The sequence below is a fragment of the Lepisma saccharinum genome, chromosome 27 (genome assembly GCF_977018435.1).
Source record: "Lepisma saccharinum chromosome 27, izLepSacc3.1, whole genome shotgun sequence".
In the NCBI taxonomy this organism is placed as follows: Eukaryota; Metazoa; Arthropoda; class Insecta; order Zygentoma; family Lepismatidae; genus Lepisma; species Lepisma saccharinum.
In genome coordinates, this window is record NC_139255.1 from 54857516 (window position 1) to 54873951 (window position 16436).

Consider the following 16436-nt stretch of genomic DNA (forward strand, 5'->3'; position numbering starts at 1 on the left):
GGTGAAGCAAATTGTCCTGGAGAGAAATTGAAAAGACACGTACTTTAATTTTTAGCTTTGTCCAGAGGACTACATAACAGGTGGATCAATAAGGCACTCCGTGCGTTCGTAATCTTCCTGCAGTATATGTTCCAGACAGATTTAGAAAGAGTTGAGCCACATTAATTGCACCAAAACTACAAATCTAAAACAAAACCCGTCAAGAATTCTGAAACCTCGGAAAATAGGCAAACTATCTTCCTCGTGACTTAACTCGGCGACACTAGCGCCACTGCTTCCACGCAAGGTTTCAATTGCGGTGGTGGATCTATATCTCCGTCTTTGATATTAATAGCATCACATTCAACATTCGATAACACCTACGTCTACCCTCCGAGTCACGAATCGATAAAAGGAAGATCATCACCTTATCTTTCCCATGAGTCAAGATTTACTACGGAAGATAACGGCGTAATATATGAATAATAAGTTGCAATACAAGGATGCATGCTATGAATCAGGCTCAAAGCACGTAGGAAGGAATCTCAAGTGTAAACAAGATATGAGCTTCTCACGGTCTTTGTGAACCGACAACGTGGTGGCAAGAGAGAGAAGCTCCTTCCATATCTCTTGTGTGCACTGCTTATCTATAGAATTCCTCTTGATTTCCCTAAGAACTCCACAATAAGAGACTCCTTGTTAAACTGTATTCTTTCGTCCCCTTATGGGGAACACTGTGGTTTTTCTGCTACAAGAGAGAAAGGAAGCGCCACAATTATGATTACGATTTATAGATCCTTGAAACTGTTACCAAATTTCATTCATTCCAGTAAAGATTTGTGCGTACATTCAAGCACATAAAATAAAACTGTTTGTACGAAAACTATAATTAAGATATAGGTTACCTAAGATAAATTGATGTCGATATTAAGATATAAAATCGCCACACACTTTAACGAAATTTCAGCCCAAAACTTAACTAACGTTTATATAGTCTCTGACGCACGAATGCATCATGCTATCAATTTTGCTTGTCTACTATTCATTAACGTAAAGTTTGATTTTGATTTACATGTTAAACCATCACTGTTTAGAACCTTTATACATGCCAAATATAAAAATTTTAACTGATTCAGTGACTTAAATAAAAACAAGAGAAAATCGCAGTTTGTGATACATGTGCCTTTCCCGAACATTCGAGAATTCAAAATGTAGGTCCATTTCCGATTACCTTATGAGCATAAAGTGGATTTAAATCAAATTTTGAAAATTATTCCGGAGCCTGTTAAACTTGGTGATAGAACATCTGAGTCATGAAAAATATGAGGCAAAATAATGAGAAAAAAAATCTGGCAGTTCGATCGACGGATCTTCACCTGATTTTCAAACATATTTATATTGATTGATTGATTTGCTTTACCTCGCTTTTTGTGCCACTTTTGGCAAATTTGCGAGGATGGGGATGAGGGATGATATGATGAATGGACACTCACAAACTTACATGCCCAGGTCGGGATTCGAATCTGGGACCCCTGGTGTCGTAGCACGATGTGCTAACCACTCCGCCACGGGGCCTGAAACATATTAATTTTGTTTTACGCAATGCGAGGTTCAAACCTTTAAAAAAACTGATACAGAAGAAACAAAGCGTAAAGAAGCAGTGGACAATTTGCCTGATACTTTTATGTCTGAAGTTTTCTTTGGGCGGAATCAGCTTGAAATGACCGCAAGTAATGAATGCACGCAATTACGAATGATTTCCTGATGGGGAAAATATTCCAAGGCTCTTATCCCTTGCTCTTTTTCTGATGTATGAACGCGCCTGCACAGCCTTGGGCTCGTTCCGCCGTTGTACCACCGCGTGCTGCGGTTCATTTCCGTTCCGCCGTCCAACAAAACGTGACCTTTACCAATTGCTGGATTTTGCGATAACTTCCGCGTTACTAACCAGGAGGGCAGATCATGGACCACAAGTGAGCTGCTGAGGACGTTTCTTCATTTCAAAGGCACTGGTCGAGTCAATCCCTGCTCAGATAGCAGGGTGCCTAATTGAACCAGTCCCTCTTCCCCTTGGAAATTAACATCGTTCATTTGATTGTGCAAGATTCTCTGAGATACTGAAAAAAACCCATCAAACTTCTTCCAAGTTCCTGCTGTACAGTGGGAAGTACAAAAATAAGAGGCAAATTGTCCATCGGTATCTTCATTCACTTTGTTTTACGTAATACTAAGTCCAAAACCTTTATGTGCACTAGCAGCAGTTTAATTTCATCCCCTAAAGTCGTGTAAAATGCACGAGAAAAGTCAGTGAAAATAATGGTAAACAATTTGCCTGGTAATACTTACGCATCCCTCTGTACATTTTCATTTGGGGAATAATATTGTCTTTGTTACGGCCAATTTAATTATTTTTTAATTGGCGAGTCTACTTTATGCACAGAAAGGCTAATTGGGATTGGAGTTGGTGCCTCCGGAACCCTTTGTTACAAGGCGACGACGACAAAATCTATTTATTTCTTGCCGTACACACTGCTACCTTTCGGTGAAAATGTGAAATTGTTTTAAAATTTTACTTGGATCGTGTACTGGCGCAATTACAGACTTGTCAAGATTTCCAATAAAAACATTGCTCATCGCTTTCAAATTGTTGATTTTGTTGGATCGTGAATGTTCTGTTTGAAGGTCAATTGAATTGTGTACGGTCGGCTTTCAGCGAAGGAAATAGCGGCCGAACACGTTGTAAAAAAGAATCAAATGCTCACACCTCAATTTTGTGCTGCCACCTGTCTTCAGACACCTAAAGCTGCATTTCCGTGTCGTGCGAGATCCGGTTCTATCCCCTTAATTTATTACGATAAGAACGAAGGAAATTCTCGCATGGGGAAACAACAAGGATCCACGTCGGTTGCATAACAGGCTGGTAATTGCCTCCGCTTGATGCCGCTGTCCGTTCTGGTGCTGATGTATCTAGTCATTACACAGAGGCATTTCGGGTAATTTAAGTTCGTGCGCGAATTCATGACTTGGGGGGCGGGGGGCTAACGTTGCGAATGATTACGTCACGCCGGTCAGATTCTGCGCAGAACCGTGAGATAAATAATATGAAACCGATTTCGACAACTGTGGTGTCAGCAAGGGCATATCCAGAAAGAAAAAAGTGGGGTCCAATAGGCGTGTTTTTGTCTACTACTTTTCTTCCAGTCTTATAGAAATATAATTACACATACAATGTATGTATAATAAAAACTGCTATCAAGGAGTCCCAGGTTCGAGACACAGTGGAGGCACTTAGTGATTCCGATTTCACTTTAGGTCCAGTCCCGATTAGCCTCTCCGTGCATAAAGTGGACTTAAAAACAAAACGCAATTCGACCAAATAAAAACCTATGTAAAATAAAGGGTCATATTTTGCAATTCGGCTGTCATTAAAAACAAAACTTTTCGAGAGGATTCAGACTATCAAGATTCCTTCAAATTTTCTCTAATTGAGTACAGACGTTTCCAGGCATTTCAAAGTAAATTGCCAGACCACTATGCTATGCTTTATCTTAGTAATAAGTAGACCTTGGATTTTAGAGTTTTAACCTATTTTTTTCCCCTTTACAGGTATGTAAGAAATAATAAGTTATGTCAACGTTTCGTTAAAAAACGCTACAACTGATGAAGTTTTATAGTACCTAAAAGACCTATTTTGCTTGTTAGAACCTATTTTAGGTTTATGCGCCTAAATCAAGCCTTTTCTTAGGTTTTTATATATTTTTAAAGGTTTTACAGGAATTTTATGTCGCACAGAGGCATTTGCTTTGTTTGGTCACGAAAAAATTCAATGACGAACGTGTTTGAAACGTACTCTTTGTCGATTTCCCTTCCTCCAAGTCCATGGTGATTTCTCAAAGCTCTAAACAAAGCAAAATGTCTGGTGCCACTGTCACCTATACATACATATACCTATACATACTCTCGCGTCACTTTGGTGCTTTGTGGCATTCACGCCTTGCAAACTAACATTTCAGCATTGAAGTTTGCACCACTGACTATGTTTTTGTTCAAAGATTATTTTCAGTATATAAGATGATTCTCACAGACATACTTGCGGAGTTTGACTGTGGATAACATGAAGAAAAAATGTTGTTGCCTTGCTATACGGCGAAGAGTGGATTTTAATAGCAAATTTCCAATGGTAAGTTCTGCCATCGCCGTAGGGTTAGGCAACACACATAACGTTATGCAAGATATTGTGTATTTCAGGATATAGGTGTCCCATTTTCATTTCCTGTGACTATACGTAATCAGCATTCTTCAGGAATTTTGAACTATTTTATTTTTTAACGACTTCCAAGATTTTTCGAGCCTAACTTAAGATTTTTCGGACCTATTTTAGGGTTTTTCGAGCCTATTTTAAGATTTTTAGAACCTATTTTAAGATTTTTAGAACCTATTTTAGGATTTTTCGAACCTATTTTAGGAATTTTTTTAGAACCTATTTTAGGATTTTTTAGAACCTATTTTAGGATTTTTTAGAACCTATTTTAGGATTTTTTAGAACCTATTTTAGGATTTTTTAGAACCTATTTTAGGATTTTTTAGAACCTATTTTAGGATTTTTAGAACCTATTTTAGGATTTTTTAGAACCTATTTTAGGATTTTTTTAGAACCTATTTTAGGAATTTTTAGAACCTATTTTAGGAATTTTTAGAACCTATTTTAGGATTTTTTTAGAACCTATTTTAGGATTTTTTTAGAACCTATTTTAGGATTTTTTTAGAACCTATTTTAGGAATTTTTAGAACCTATTTTAGGAATTTTTAGAACCTATTTTAGGATTTTTTAGAACCTATTTTAGGATTTTTAGAACCTATTTTAGGATTTTTAGAACCTATTTTAGGATTTTTTAGAACCTATTTTAGGAATTTTTAGAACCTATTTTAGGATTTTTTAGAACCTATTTTAGGAATTTTTAGAACCTATTTTAGGAATTTTTAGAACCTATTTTAGGAATTTTTAGAACCTATTTTAGGAATTTTTAGAACCTATTTTAGGAATTTTTAGAACCTATTTTAGGAACCTAAAAGCACACTTTTTAGAACCTAAAAATCCGAGGTCTAGTAGTAAGTAAGTGTTCCAACACTTACACAAGGTTCAAATTATTCAAGTTTGAACAATTTGATTGATTTATTTAGCATTGCTTTCCTGCCACTTTTGGCTATTAGCGAAGTTGGGAGATGATCAGATGATATCAATGAAGGTACACTCACAAAGAACACCCAAGTCCAGGGCGGGATTCGTAGCGCGCTGTGCTAACCACTCTACCACGGAGACCAGCTGAACGACAATTCGAACGACATGACGATTCTTGGTGTTTGGATTCCATTGTTTCGCGAAATTATTCATATGTATGGACTGTTAAATTTTCAACATGAACTGCATCTCAAAAAACGCTCACTTTATAATCATTCATGATGCGTATACATTTTATTGGAACATATACCCTATAAAGGGGGGGAACTGATAATCTCGACACCAACATCAGGAAAACGACTTCCTTTTAGTAGCACACAGAAAGAAAGAGAAAATGACGATTAACATGTTTCACGTTCACGACGAATCAAGTTTAATGCTCCCACAATTCCCGGAATTCACGGATAGTAGAGAGCCTGTGGAATTAATAACAACCTGTATTGCAGATGCACGACTTGCTTGAAGGCGACAAATGGTGACCTCCGATGCCGGATGGTGAAAACATCAAATACTATTCTCTTCTCAAGAAAGAAGTCAATGTCACGTGGTGTTACTGTTTTCTTGAAGGTCCGCAACATCTGTCAACGCAACAATTTCCCGATTGCTGCACGGAAGACGCCATGTTGGCTCCTGGGAACTTCTTACTAAATGACGAGAACACATCCAAATTGTCCACCTGTATGAACTCCTGATAGAATCGAAACTTCTCTTCTCAATTACCCCAAACTACAAAAGGCAGGATTACGTGAAAGACATCAAACAATATGTAGTCAGAATCGATATCTCGTTAAACGTCGATGTGTCGGACACAAACAAAGCTTCCAATATCGAATTGGTTTGGCGAAAAGAACTGTAAAGTGCAGTAGGATGCACAAGTATTTCTCGGCAAATTGTCAACCAGCTGATGACAAGCTCTGCACTAGAATACTGCAGAATCTATTCCCTAAAAACATGTAGAATGCAAGAGTAAAATCAATGAAAATGGCTATGGACAATTTGCCGAGCAATACTTATGCATCCAACTGTACTGAAAGACGCACAGAATACTACAGGGTGGTGCAAAAAAAACAACCGAAATTCTGAAACATGTACTACTTTCGGTTTCGACAATCCTCACTGGATACAAATAAAACAATGAACTATCTGTATATTACAATGATCTGATTAGTACTTAAGGCTACAAAGTAAAAAGTAACTCCAACTTGCTACTATAGACTGTGAAGGCTAGGTTCAGAATTTCGATACATCCCCTACAAATATTTTTCGATAGGAATACCAAAATTCAGTATTCAAAATTCAACAAATCCAGTCCTAGTCTAAGAAATATTAGTGAAGAAAAAGAGCACAACACTTCAATGTTTATTCAAACAAAATAAATTCAGTAAAAGTGAAACGAAAATAGTTAACTTTCTTTTGTCAAACAGTAGGAAATGACAGGAGAAATAAATAAAACGAAACACTTCGAAAGGAAATAATGTCCCGCTGTGGCAACGCACGAGTAGCAAAGGAAAGGTCGTTTATTTTTTATTTTAATTGCCTCGCCTTTCAAAAATTTAATCACGAAGCTACGAAGTAAAATGCGAAACGTCCTGAGTTTCGCTTTTCCTGTCCTGTCGACAGTTGGAAACGTTGTGTTACTTATGCACACTTGTGCCCCTTACATCGCTATCATTCGTTTAAGAATTAACGGTCGCCATACACTCTCTCTTGAGCTGGTCAAGAGCACGAAAAGGAAATATTTAAACAGTGCTTCAGAAGGCTTCTTGAAATTTATGGTGTCATATCGTCCTTTCACTTGCCAATGAAGCAGTTTTCACTCACGCTCTAAACGTTTTCACCAAGTTTGTTCAGAGATTGTCCTTATCATCGAATAGACTGCCTTCTTCCTATTCTGTGGTCATGGACAATTTGTCCTGGCAGCCAGCGACCTTCCACAGGCTACTCAACTTAACCCTTCACTAGCTTTGGAGATGGTTCCGTTTTGCTCGATATTTGAGTTCCGCAAGCCCGCGACTTGCACAGATGGTCTCGGCCTGTGTACCGTTGCAACTGGACTTAACAGCTTGCATTTCTTGACACTAGTGACGCTACTGAGCAACATGAACGTCGATTGTTTAAATGTTTCTTGTTAAATGTTAAGCTGTTTAGTCTATGAAAAAAATCAAGAATTTCGGAAGCGGAAAAAATTCAGTACCTTTTCGGTATTCACATCCAAAACATGCCACTGTTTACTCATTATTAAACTTTCTATTTTCAAGACTTTAGTGGATTTCAGGCCTCATTCACCTCACTCAACACTATGTGCATCTGATAAGTGGTATTAAGATTATAATTGCATTGTCATAAATTATTCGTCGTCACCTTGTAATCAAGGGGTCCCGGGTTCGATACCGAGTGGAGGCACATAGTGTTCGGATCCTACTTTAAACTGTAGGTCCAGTCCCGATTAGCCTTACTGTGTACAAAGTGAACTTAAAAACACCAAATCAATCAAATTATTATTGCATATATAACACATATGGCAAACATCATAAACAGAATTTCTGAAATTTTGTGTCATTTAGGATTATACTTCAACATGTATCCTTTTAAAAAAGAGCGAATGCATTTCTGTTTTATTTATCTCTTAATGTCTCACTGATGTTTTAATATTATGGTGTTCACTGTAGGAAAGGTGCGTAAAATAATATTGAGGATGAATTAAAATATTCAATCCAGCACTCAATCTGATATCAACATGGAACTGAGGTTGCTGAATAAAAAAAACGATTAACTAACACCAAGTATGTAGCCCTGCTATTGTTCTGTTGCACGAGACGCGTTCTATCGTTTGCAACAACATTGGACTTACGTCAATTATTTTAGCGGATAAAGGGATGGGTCATATGATACGTCCAAATGGACTAGAAAAGCACCAGAAAGCGAATGGTATGATCAATTTTCACCTATGTTCGTTTAGGAGTTACTAAGATATGAAGTTACTACATTTAGAAAATGCTTTCTGGTACAGGTCACTGAAACGGAATGCACTGAAATCATCTTGATGTCTGACGAATACGTCATCGTTACTAGTTCCAATCGCGTTGCCAAATCAACACTGTCGATTTTCCACAGCGCCGAGACTTCGTGTAAATGAGACTGCTGGAAATATGTGTTAAGTTGAAGAAGTCAGTTTATAAGTTTCACCCGCCACAAGTAACTCGAACAGATAACGTTTATATCAGCCCATCTGCTGCATCTGGGCCAACGAGGGGTCCTGGGTGTTGTTTGGAAGTATCGCTTCATCCATTTAACCATATCACCACTCATCCTCATCGTTGCGATTAGTCAAAATTGGCCGACGATAAATAAAAATCAAATGAAAGAAAACATTCTTGACAATATCCCAGATGCTTTTTACACTATGGAGGTAACCTGTCATCACAATAATCCCACGATAACCTATCATTGAGAGGCATATTGCCGATGGGGGCGCTGCGCTCGCAGAAAAGTCAGCAGCGACCTACTTTTTCTTAGCTTGGACGAGAAGAAAAACCGTTCTTCGAGAGAGAATGGATTGACGAGAGTCATCGAGGAATTCCTGGGCAACAGAAACCTCTCAGCCTCTTACATAAGGAGCCAGGTGCCACTCGCCGTCCGAGACAATCAGCGTTGGCCGCCTGTTACAAAACGTCCCGTTGTTACGGCGCGATATCAATAGCTGGACCCCCGGAGCGAGTTTCAGACGCAACATTCGATGTGGTTAGCGAGCAATAAAGACGAGGAAACCGCATTCGGCTAAGTGAAAGATTCGCGCTGCATTACAGAACCAAAAGTGGTCAAAAGTAACAAAAAATGTGCATTTCCATTGCTTTTTACCACATCAGACAGGAGGCACTGTGAAATAGCTAACCTGTCTCACCATCGAGGTATAAATATCGCAGACCTCCAGGTACCAGACCGGAAACGTAAGCCTTTTAACATGGGTCAACTTTGAAGCCCAACACTTCCAAGCTGGGGATACTATCATGGCGGCGAGGTACTCAAACTCAACATCTTCCACTTAGTACACTTTGGAATCTGCATTCTTGCAGGCTGAAGCTCTGGCGCCCGGACCCACAGCCAGAATAGGCCTAGTCGTCTGTGAGGGAATGTGTTCCGTTCCATGTTAATGTGTGTGAGCGTCCCTTCATCAATTTCTCATGTAATTATCGTTCATCCCCTGGTGGTGCTAGTGTCTGTCCCACCTGTACTTGAGCAGAAACGCACATCCTTACGCCTTATGCAGCCCGGTGATCCCCGGTGTAAAGTGGGTTGCATAGCTCTAAAGGGTTAGCTATAATAACCACCCTAAAGCCTGGATTATATTGGTCGAGTAGCTGGAGCGAGTAGGGTGAAGCGAGATGATCTACCCCGTGTAAACAACTGGGGAGAGCACTGTTGCCAGTATTCGCTCCAGTAGTCAGGACAGTCGAGTGGCTGTCCACGGAGGACAGTATAGTCTGTGTTGCGTTGGCTGTGAGTGTCCATGGAATTTGTGTCGGTTATAGGAACAAACAAAATAAACTACAGGCGTATGAAGTTGAAGAGATGAGACTTCATGTATTTGGCGTAGGAGAAATAAAATTTAAAATAAAGAATTTACGTTCAACCAAGAATGATCGAAAATAGAAAAATCAAAGAAATTAGTTGCTTTTTTTTCAGACATGTCCTTGTGCATTATTTCTCGTGAAAAAAAGTGTGTAAACAGTTTCTTTTTCTTTTTTTAAATCGCCAACGACGTTCATGGTTCATTCTGTGAAAAGAGCACCAAACAGCTGCAGCTACTATCCCACATTGCTGGTGGAGTCGAGTAGAAATTGTGTAAACAGCTACTCGCCATAGAAGGGTCGAGTCGAGCAGACAGGCCAGTAACTCGTCCCAGTAACTCTGCCGCTCACTTGACTCATGTAAACCAGCTTCTACTATCTCTCTAGTCTTCTTAACCCGGGAACGGTAGCGCTCGCTGTAGTTACGTCGCCGGTCACGGGTGAGCGCGGCGCTCACCCTTGCTTTTCAGGCATATTTCACCGTATTTTAATATTTAAAATTTATTTTTTGTACTTGTAATGATCTGTTTATTATAATCCTTCTTATTCATTATGCTTTTGTTTCCAAATGTTTATTTGTTTCCAAACAGCGTAGCATGCATCGTCAAAGCCAACAAGTCTCAGCGTTAACAACAAGCGCATGTTCCTCTGAGGTAGTTCCATCTGATTTGCAGAAATCTGATATGATACAAAATCACTGCGACACCTTTCGAATTTTCTGTTAACACAAGAACATATAGGTTCGAAAACTCACTAGAAACAGGACAGACCTATTGACTAAATTAGGCAAAAATGTAAATAAAAAAATATATATAACGTTATTTCCACAACAATGGTCTCTCTAATAATGTCGTTTACGTCCTCATAAAAATGTGATCAGGTCGCTCGTGAAACTCTAAAACTTAGCTAGAGGGCACCACAGGCCAATATTTTAAATACTGTTAAAATGGCACTTCATTAAAATTTAAAGCGAGCGCGGTGCTCACCCGCGACCGATCGCGGGTTAAACCCGAAGGTTTATGGCTGCAGCAACACAGTCCTTCCATATGTCCCTATCCTGGGCAAGACCAATCCAATCTTTTCCACCCGTACCGGTTTCCTTTTGGTCCATCCCAACGTTATCCCTAAATCTTCGTTTTGGCCTTCCTGCAGGCCTCTTACCATCAGGTTTCCCAAGAAGAATCCTGTAAACTCCTCTTTCGTTTCCCATTCGTGCCACATAGCCTGCCCACCTGAGTCTCCTTGATTTAATTATTCTAATAATATCTGGACATGAATACAAATTATGTACTTCTAAATTATGTAACCTTCTCCACTCACCTGTGTCCTCATCCCTTTTAGGTCCAAATATTTTCCTAAGGATCTTATTTTCAAATACTCTTAATTAATGTTACTCTTTCTGTGGTATTATTGTTAATGATTTGGTTTATTTTACTTTGCATTCCTGCCACTTTTGGCTAATCGCGGTTTTGAAATTACATCCCGACTTCCTTACTTTGCTATACATTCAATCTATATTTATATTATTGATTATTATAATTTCCTTTTCAATTTATGTTTCCTATCCTTTGTATACAATCTTTTAATCCTTATTCATTTATCTTTCGTTTGTTAAAATCGATACAATCATCTTTTGTCTCCTCCGATTTCGTTAATCAACTTTCTTTCCACTTTTCTGTCGCGCTGCCACCTGTTGTCGCTTCCGCTAACTAATCCATTCCAGGTAAATGATTGTGTTCAGCCAACTAGGCACGTAAAATCGCGAAGATAAGGAAGAGTAATGATACTGTGAAATTGATGGACAGTCCCAAGGAACACGCATGCCAATGCCGGGATTCGAACCCGCGATCCCTGGCGTCATAGCGCGCTGTCCTAACCACTCTGCCATAGGAGTCTGCTGTTTCTCCTTCGAACAAGTCACATTTTTTTTAAAGGCACTTATTAAACCAAATGAAAATTTAACGCTGTGCAGGGACGCCGACTTGTCAAAATTATTGGGGGAGCTCTGATCACTGAAATAAATTAATGAATGACTCACTCACTCCTTTTTCAAAGTTTTGGCCTCAGTGTTCGGAATCTCGTAAAAGCCAATGAATTCCTCAAAAATATCAAAATTTTCATTCACAGTTCGAATGCAAAATGTCAATTGTTCACGGATGGATATGTCAAGTTTTGTCAACCATAATAGCAAAATATTCCCGACTTTTAATATCTGCTACCACGGAGCGCAAAACAGATCTCCCTAATATATCAACGATCTCGTTCTGAATGTCATGTGAGAGCCATTTGTAGCCCGAACGTCCCATCCACTCCCCTAGTTCATGCACATCGTCTTTTGAAACTCTTTTTAGTAAAAATGTTAACAATACTCATAATTATATACTTAGTATATAGTAGTAAGTCATGTGTTTTGCTGTCTCTAGTCATAGCCCCCCCAAAGTTGATGGTTTAGCGGTCTCAGCCCCCCCCCCCAAAGTTGATGGTCTAGAACATTTCAAATGTGTATTTAAAGTTAAGTTAATGTGGCACAATTCAGAGTAAACTTTACAAGAGAAGCAAATAAGATATTAGATCCTCTTAAGCAAAATTTTTTGGGGGGGCGCTGCCTCCACATCGTTAACATTGGGGGGGGGGGCCTCGAGCCCCCTAAGCCCCATGGAGTCGGCGCCTATGAAGCTGTGCACGTTAAACATATCTATCCCACACTCAGACAGGTCATCAGTTTGATATGCCTGTATATGTTGTGTAACAGGGCACTTTTATTTCATGCGAAAATCACACCACGCATCCATGGACGTCCGCAGGATTTTCTCCAGGGAGGGGCAAACAAGACATATCTTTTCCGACAAAAAAATATTGCTTATATTTGAATTTATGATGTTCATGCAATAATTAACACATATTATTGTGGCTAAAATGAAATGATGTGTGTGAAATACATAATTTTTGGTTGGCTTTCATTTTCCAAGGGGGGGAACAACCCCCCCCCCTTGCCTCCCCTTGCGGACGCCCATGCACGCATCTTATTCTTACTACTAAAGTCACGAACGAAAAGAGATTATCGTCTAAATATTTGAACGGGCCTTCCGGTATTATATTCAGTCCAGTTTCTCAAGAAATAAAGCTAGAAAAACAATTCCTTTAAATATCTTCAAAATTCAGTCACTTCACCACACAAATAAACTGCAAGGTTTCTTTATCAAGAGGCAATGACACATCCTCCTTCTCAATTCAAATATATTTTAGGAAGGCACGAAATAATAGATAATTTTAACTGCGGTAGGTACGTCACAGAAGATTATTTCTCGGAAAACAAATGCCTGCGGTGCTGTTCGTGTTTAAAAAATCAAGGGTAGAACGAAAATACCACTTGCTTCTGGTGACGAGACTAAGAAACTGGTACACGTCCATACGGCAAAGCATAATTTTGAAACATTCGTTTTAACCTATAAACTATGGTGATCCCAGCATGTTTGTCGAGAATTAGAATGCTATTGTGTCCCAAGTACACTAAAATTTGAACTTTAAAGTCAACTTTATGTACAGATAGGCTAATCGAGACTAGACCTACAGTTTAAAGTAGGATCTGAACCACTGTGCAATGTGATTCCACCAGGTATCGAACCCAGGACCTCTTGATTACAAGGCGATGACGCCATCGGGGAATCCTGAAGTACAATTAAAGAAAAGCACTTTACTTGAGGCGATTTTTAGGATAAAAATATAAAAAACATTTCTCGTAATAATTATTAACGCCCCCCCTCCTCGAATTTGCACTACACACCCTTGAAATGGAGAATTCCGGTTGCCTTCCTTGCGAAAACAAAAGTAGCTTAAAAGTTCATAAGAAGTTGCTGCTACCTTTAAACACCGCTACAACGTATGTTTCCCTAAAAGCTTGCTTCCCTAAATGGTTGAACAACAGACTACTCACCACCAGCCTCTTCCTGATCTCCTGCGATTGTTTCTGGGGGTGCGTCCACTTCAGCATAGTCCCTGCGCCCTCCGGAAAAGCCACAGCTCATAACTGCACACCATCACACACTCGCATATGAGCAAACACCACACACGCGCGCACTCTGATCTGTACACAAAAGGCGACACGTACGATCGTTATCAACGGCTCCTTGTCGTCTCCAAGGCAACGCTATCGCCATCCGCACTCGACGCCGGAGCTGGACCTACAGAGCAAGAGGTGGAACCGTCGATCGTGACGTCACGGCCAGTGGGCATTCATGGAAAACCGTGACGTCCCACCACGTGCTTTACTATTCCACTTCGTTGACACCGATTCGAACACTTTCTTCGCGAACCATGTGGGAAAATTTCTTCGGCTGCGATCGGGACGCCCTCGCCGGTGCCCTTGGAGGTGTTGGAAGTCAGTCACGTTGCTAGAAAGTGCGGTTTCAGATTCGCTCAGACACGGTCGTCAGCTTTTTCTTGACCAGTGTTTGCAGAGCTGTTGACTGCCACAAGCACATGAGAGCGCCAGCCTTTCCCCAGACTGCAACTTGAGTCGCGGCCGACCTAATCCTGAGCGCTGCAACCACCATATCACCGTTCATCCGTCTCTCCGCAGTGTTGCCACTCTGCGACGCGAAAATGTCCGTCTGTGACGTAGAATTTTCCCTTTTACGACTTCACGTACTCGTTCAAACGTAAGTGTGGCAAATGGAGGGTAACGTATCGACGTTGGTTAAAAGCGCATACGTGTGACATACTCTATTCAAACCATACAAATGAGAAAATTTCCCATTAAAAGTTTTGTACAGCATGTAGAACTTGTATTTTTGCTATTTAGCGTCGCTTTTCTGCCACTTTTGGCTAATCCCGACGATGAGGATGATATGATGGAAATGATGGACACTCACAAAGAACACTCAGGCCCGGATTCGAACCCAGTACCCCTAGCGCGCTGTTAACCACTCCGCCACGGAGGTCTGTATTTCCGACAATTAAAACACGTAATTCAGTAAAACAAATGAACATAGGATGGCGCAAATTATAACGAATCAACAACCATTATTTAGAATGTTCAGGAGAGATACATTGCGAACCTTCGCATCGGTTTGCTGATGAAACAAACAACTTTGTGATGGAATTGAATTGGCGGCTGGCAGCATGCCAGTGTTGTACACCAATCACTCTCCTGAATCGTTCCGTACAGAAGCTACTTCAGTGGCTGAAAGGTTTGAATAGGTATGCGTTCGAGTCATGGGTAGGCCACTAATTGTACCATGCATCCTCATCGCCACGACAAAAACAAAATAGGTAGAACTCCATGGTGAAACAACCCAAGTGATTTCTCCATACACCCTCAAAACTCCCTTAACACCTCTTAAAAGCTTCACAAAGGCCTAATATATAGTCATCTTGGCTCGAAATATACCCTTACAGGCCCCAGGATAAACCCTTGAACAACCCTAATATACCAAAGTTCTAACAAGAAGCTTTTGTTGCTATGCATCCCATTGTCGCTCATCAAAATTTCCCGATCAGAGCCTAGCTCCCTGCCACTGAAATTTCGGCCCTCCCAACAAGGACTGAACCAATTAATTTAATCATTCGATTACATGGAAGCCCAAAGTGATCAAGAAAGAAATATAAAATGTGTTCCTTCTGTAATGAGAGAAACTATTTCCTGAATAAGGTTAATTTCGGTGCACGTGGCAACACTGAACCGTACCCTTTCAGGGCGCCATACCCGAGGCACTCTCCGGCGAAAATCCCGGAGCGAGTTTTCTGTCACGACGTCCGGCCACGAACCACTGAACCGGGGAGAGACCGAAAACCGTTCGACGGTGCCAGAACTTTGCAGTGGACGCCCAATCGACCAGATCTGATTCCTGCGTTCCCAATGAGGGCTCACTTCCGGTTTAGGACCGTTGTCCTGGTTTCCGCTTGGCTGCTGAGCGAATTCGCAACGCCTCTTTTCCCTTTCATTCGCAACAGAGTTGACCTCCATGGTCTAGCGGTTAGTGTACCGCGCTGCGAATCTCTAGTATTGACAATATTCTGAAATTTCCTTAATATGGGATCTGTGATGGGAATTTTGATCCTTCCTGTAAATCCAGCATTTATAGTCATTTGTAGTTCTTTTTATGCCAGAGCAGGAAAAGCCGGACTGCACAAAGGACCTGAAAAATTGAAACCAGTCTCCTCGGTGAAGTAGTTAACAAAAATGTTGTGTAATGTCAGAGAATGTTGGTTTAGTAAGCTATGGATGTTTCGGAATATTTGTTTCCTTCTGTATTTCAAGAATTTATTCGTCATTCCCATCGTCGCCATAAGTAGAAGGGTAAAGTAAAATATAACAAACGAAGAAAATAAATATATCGCCGGAAATAGAATGCAGAATCTCTTTCTTAATCAGCGGTGCCTCCTATTCCCACCCCTCTCCCGATCATGTCATAATCCTAACAAAGTATTTAATTACGACAACGTGTCTATCATATTACTAAAAAGTAACTTTTTGTTAGCTTTGCTGAACACTTTACTTGATCTAAATTTTCAAAAATTCTTCTCTTTCTTCTTCTAAGGATTAAATATGGTGCACCTATTAGCAAAAAATGACTTGGAACCAGTTAAAGTACATGAGTTACTAAGAAAATAAAAATGTATACACGTTCGATTTTATACTATTTCAAGGA

At 40.1% G+C, this 16436-nt stretch overlaps 1 protein-coding gene across 3 annotated transcripts in view; it reads right to left on the minus strand.

Annotated features, from left to right (window-relative positions):
* The window catches only part of Rhp (GTP-Rho-binding protein rhophilin), a 352979-nt gene that overhangs the window by 161785 nt on the left and 174758 nt on the right, over nucleotides 1-16436 (minus strand). Inside the window, exon 1 of one of the 3 annotated variants that reach the window (XM_083112920.1) lies at nucleotides 13721-14271. The exons of the other annotated variants lie outside the window; for them this stretch is intronic. Coding sequence (XP_082969046.1) covers nucleotides 13721-13777 — 57 coding nt within the window. The 5' untranslated portion in view covers nucleotides 13778-14271. Of the gene's footprint in view, nucleotides 1-13720; nucleotides 14272-16436 lie in introns of those variants that run through there. 3 annotated transcript variants of the gene reach the window in all.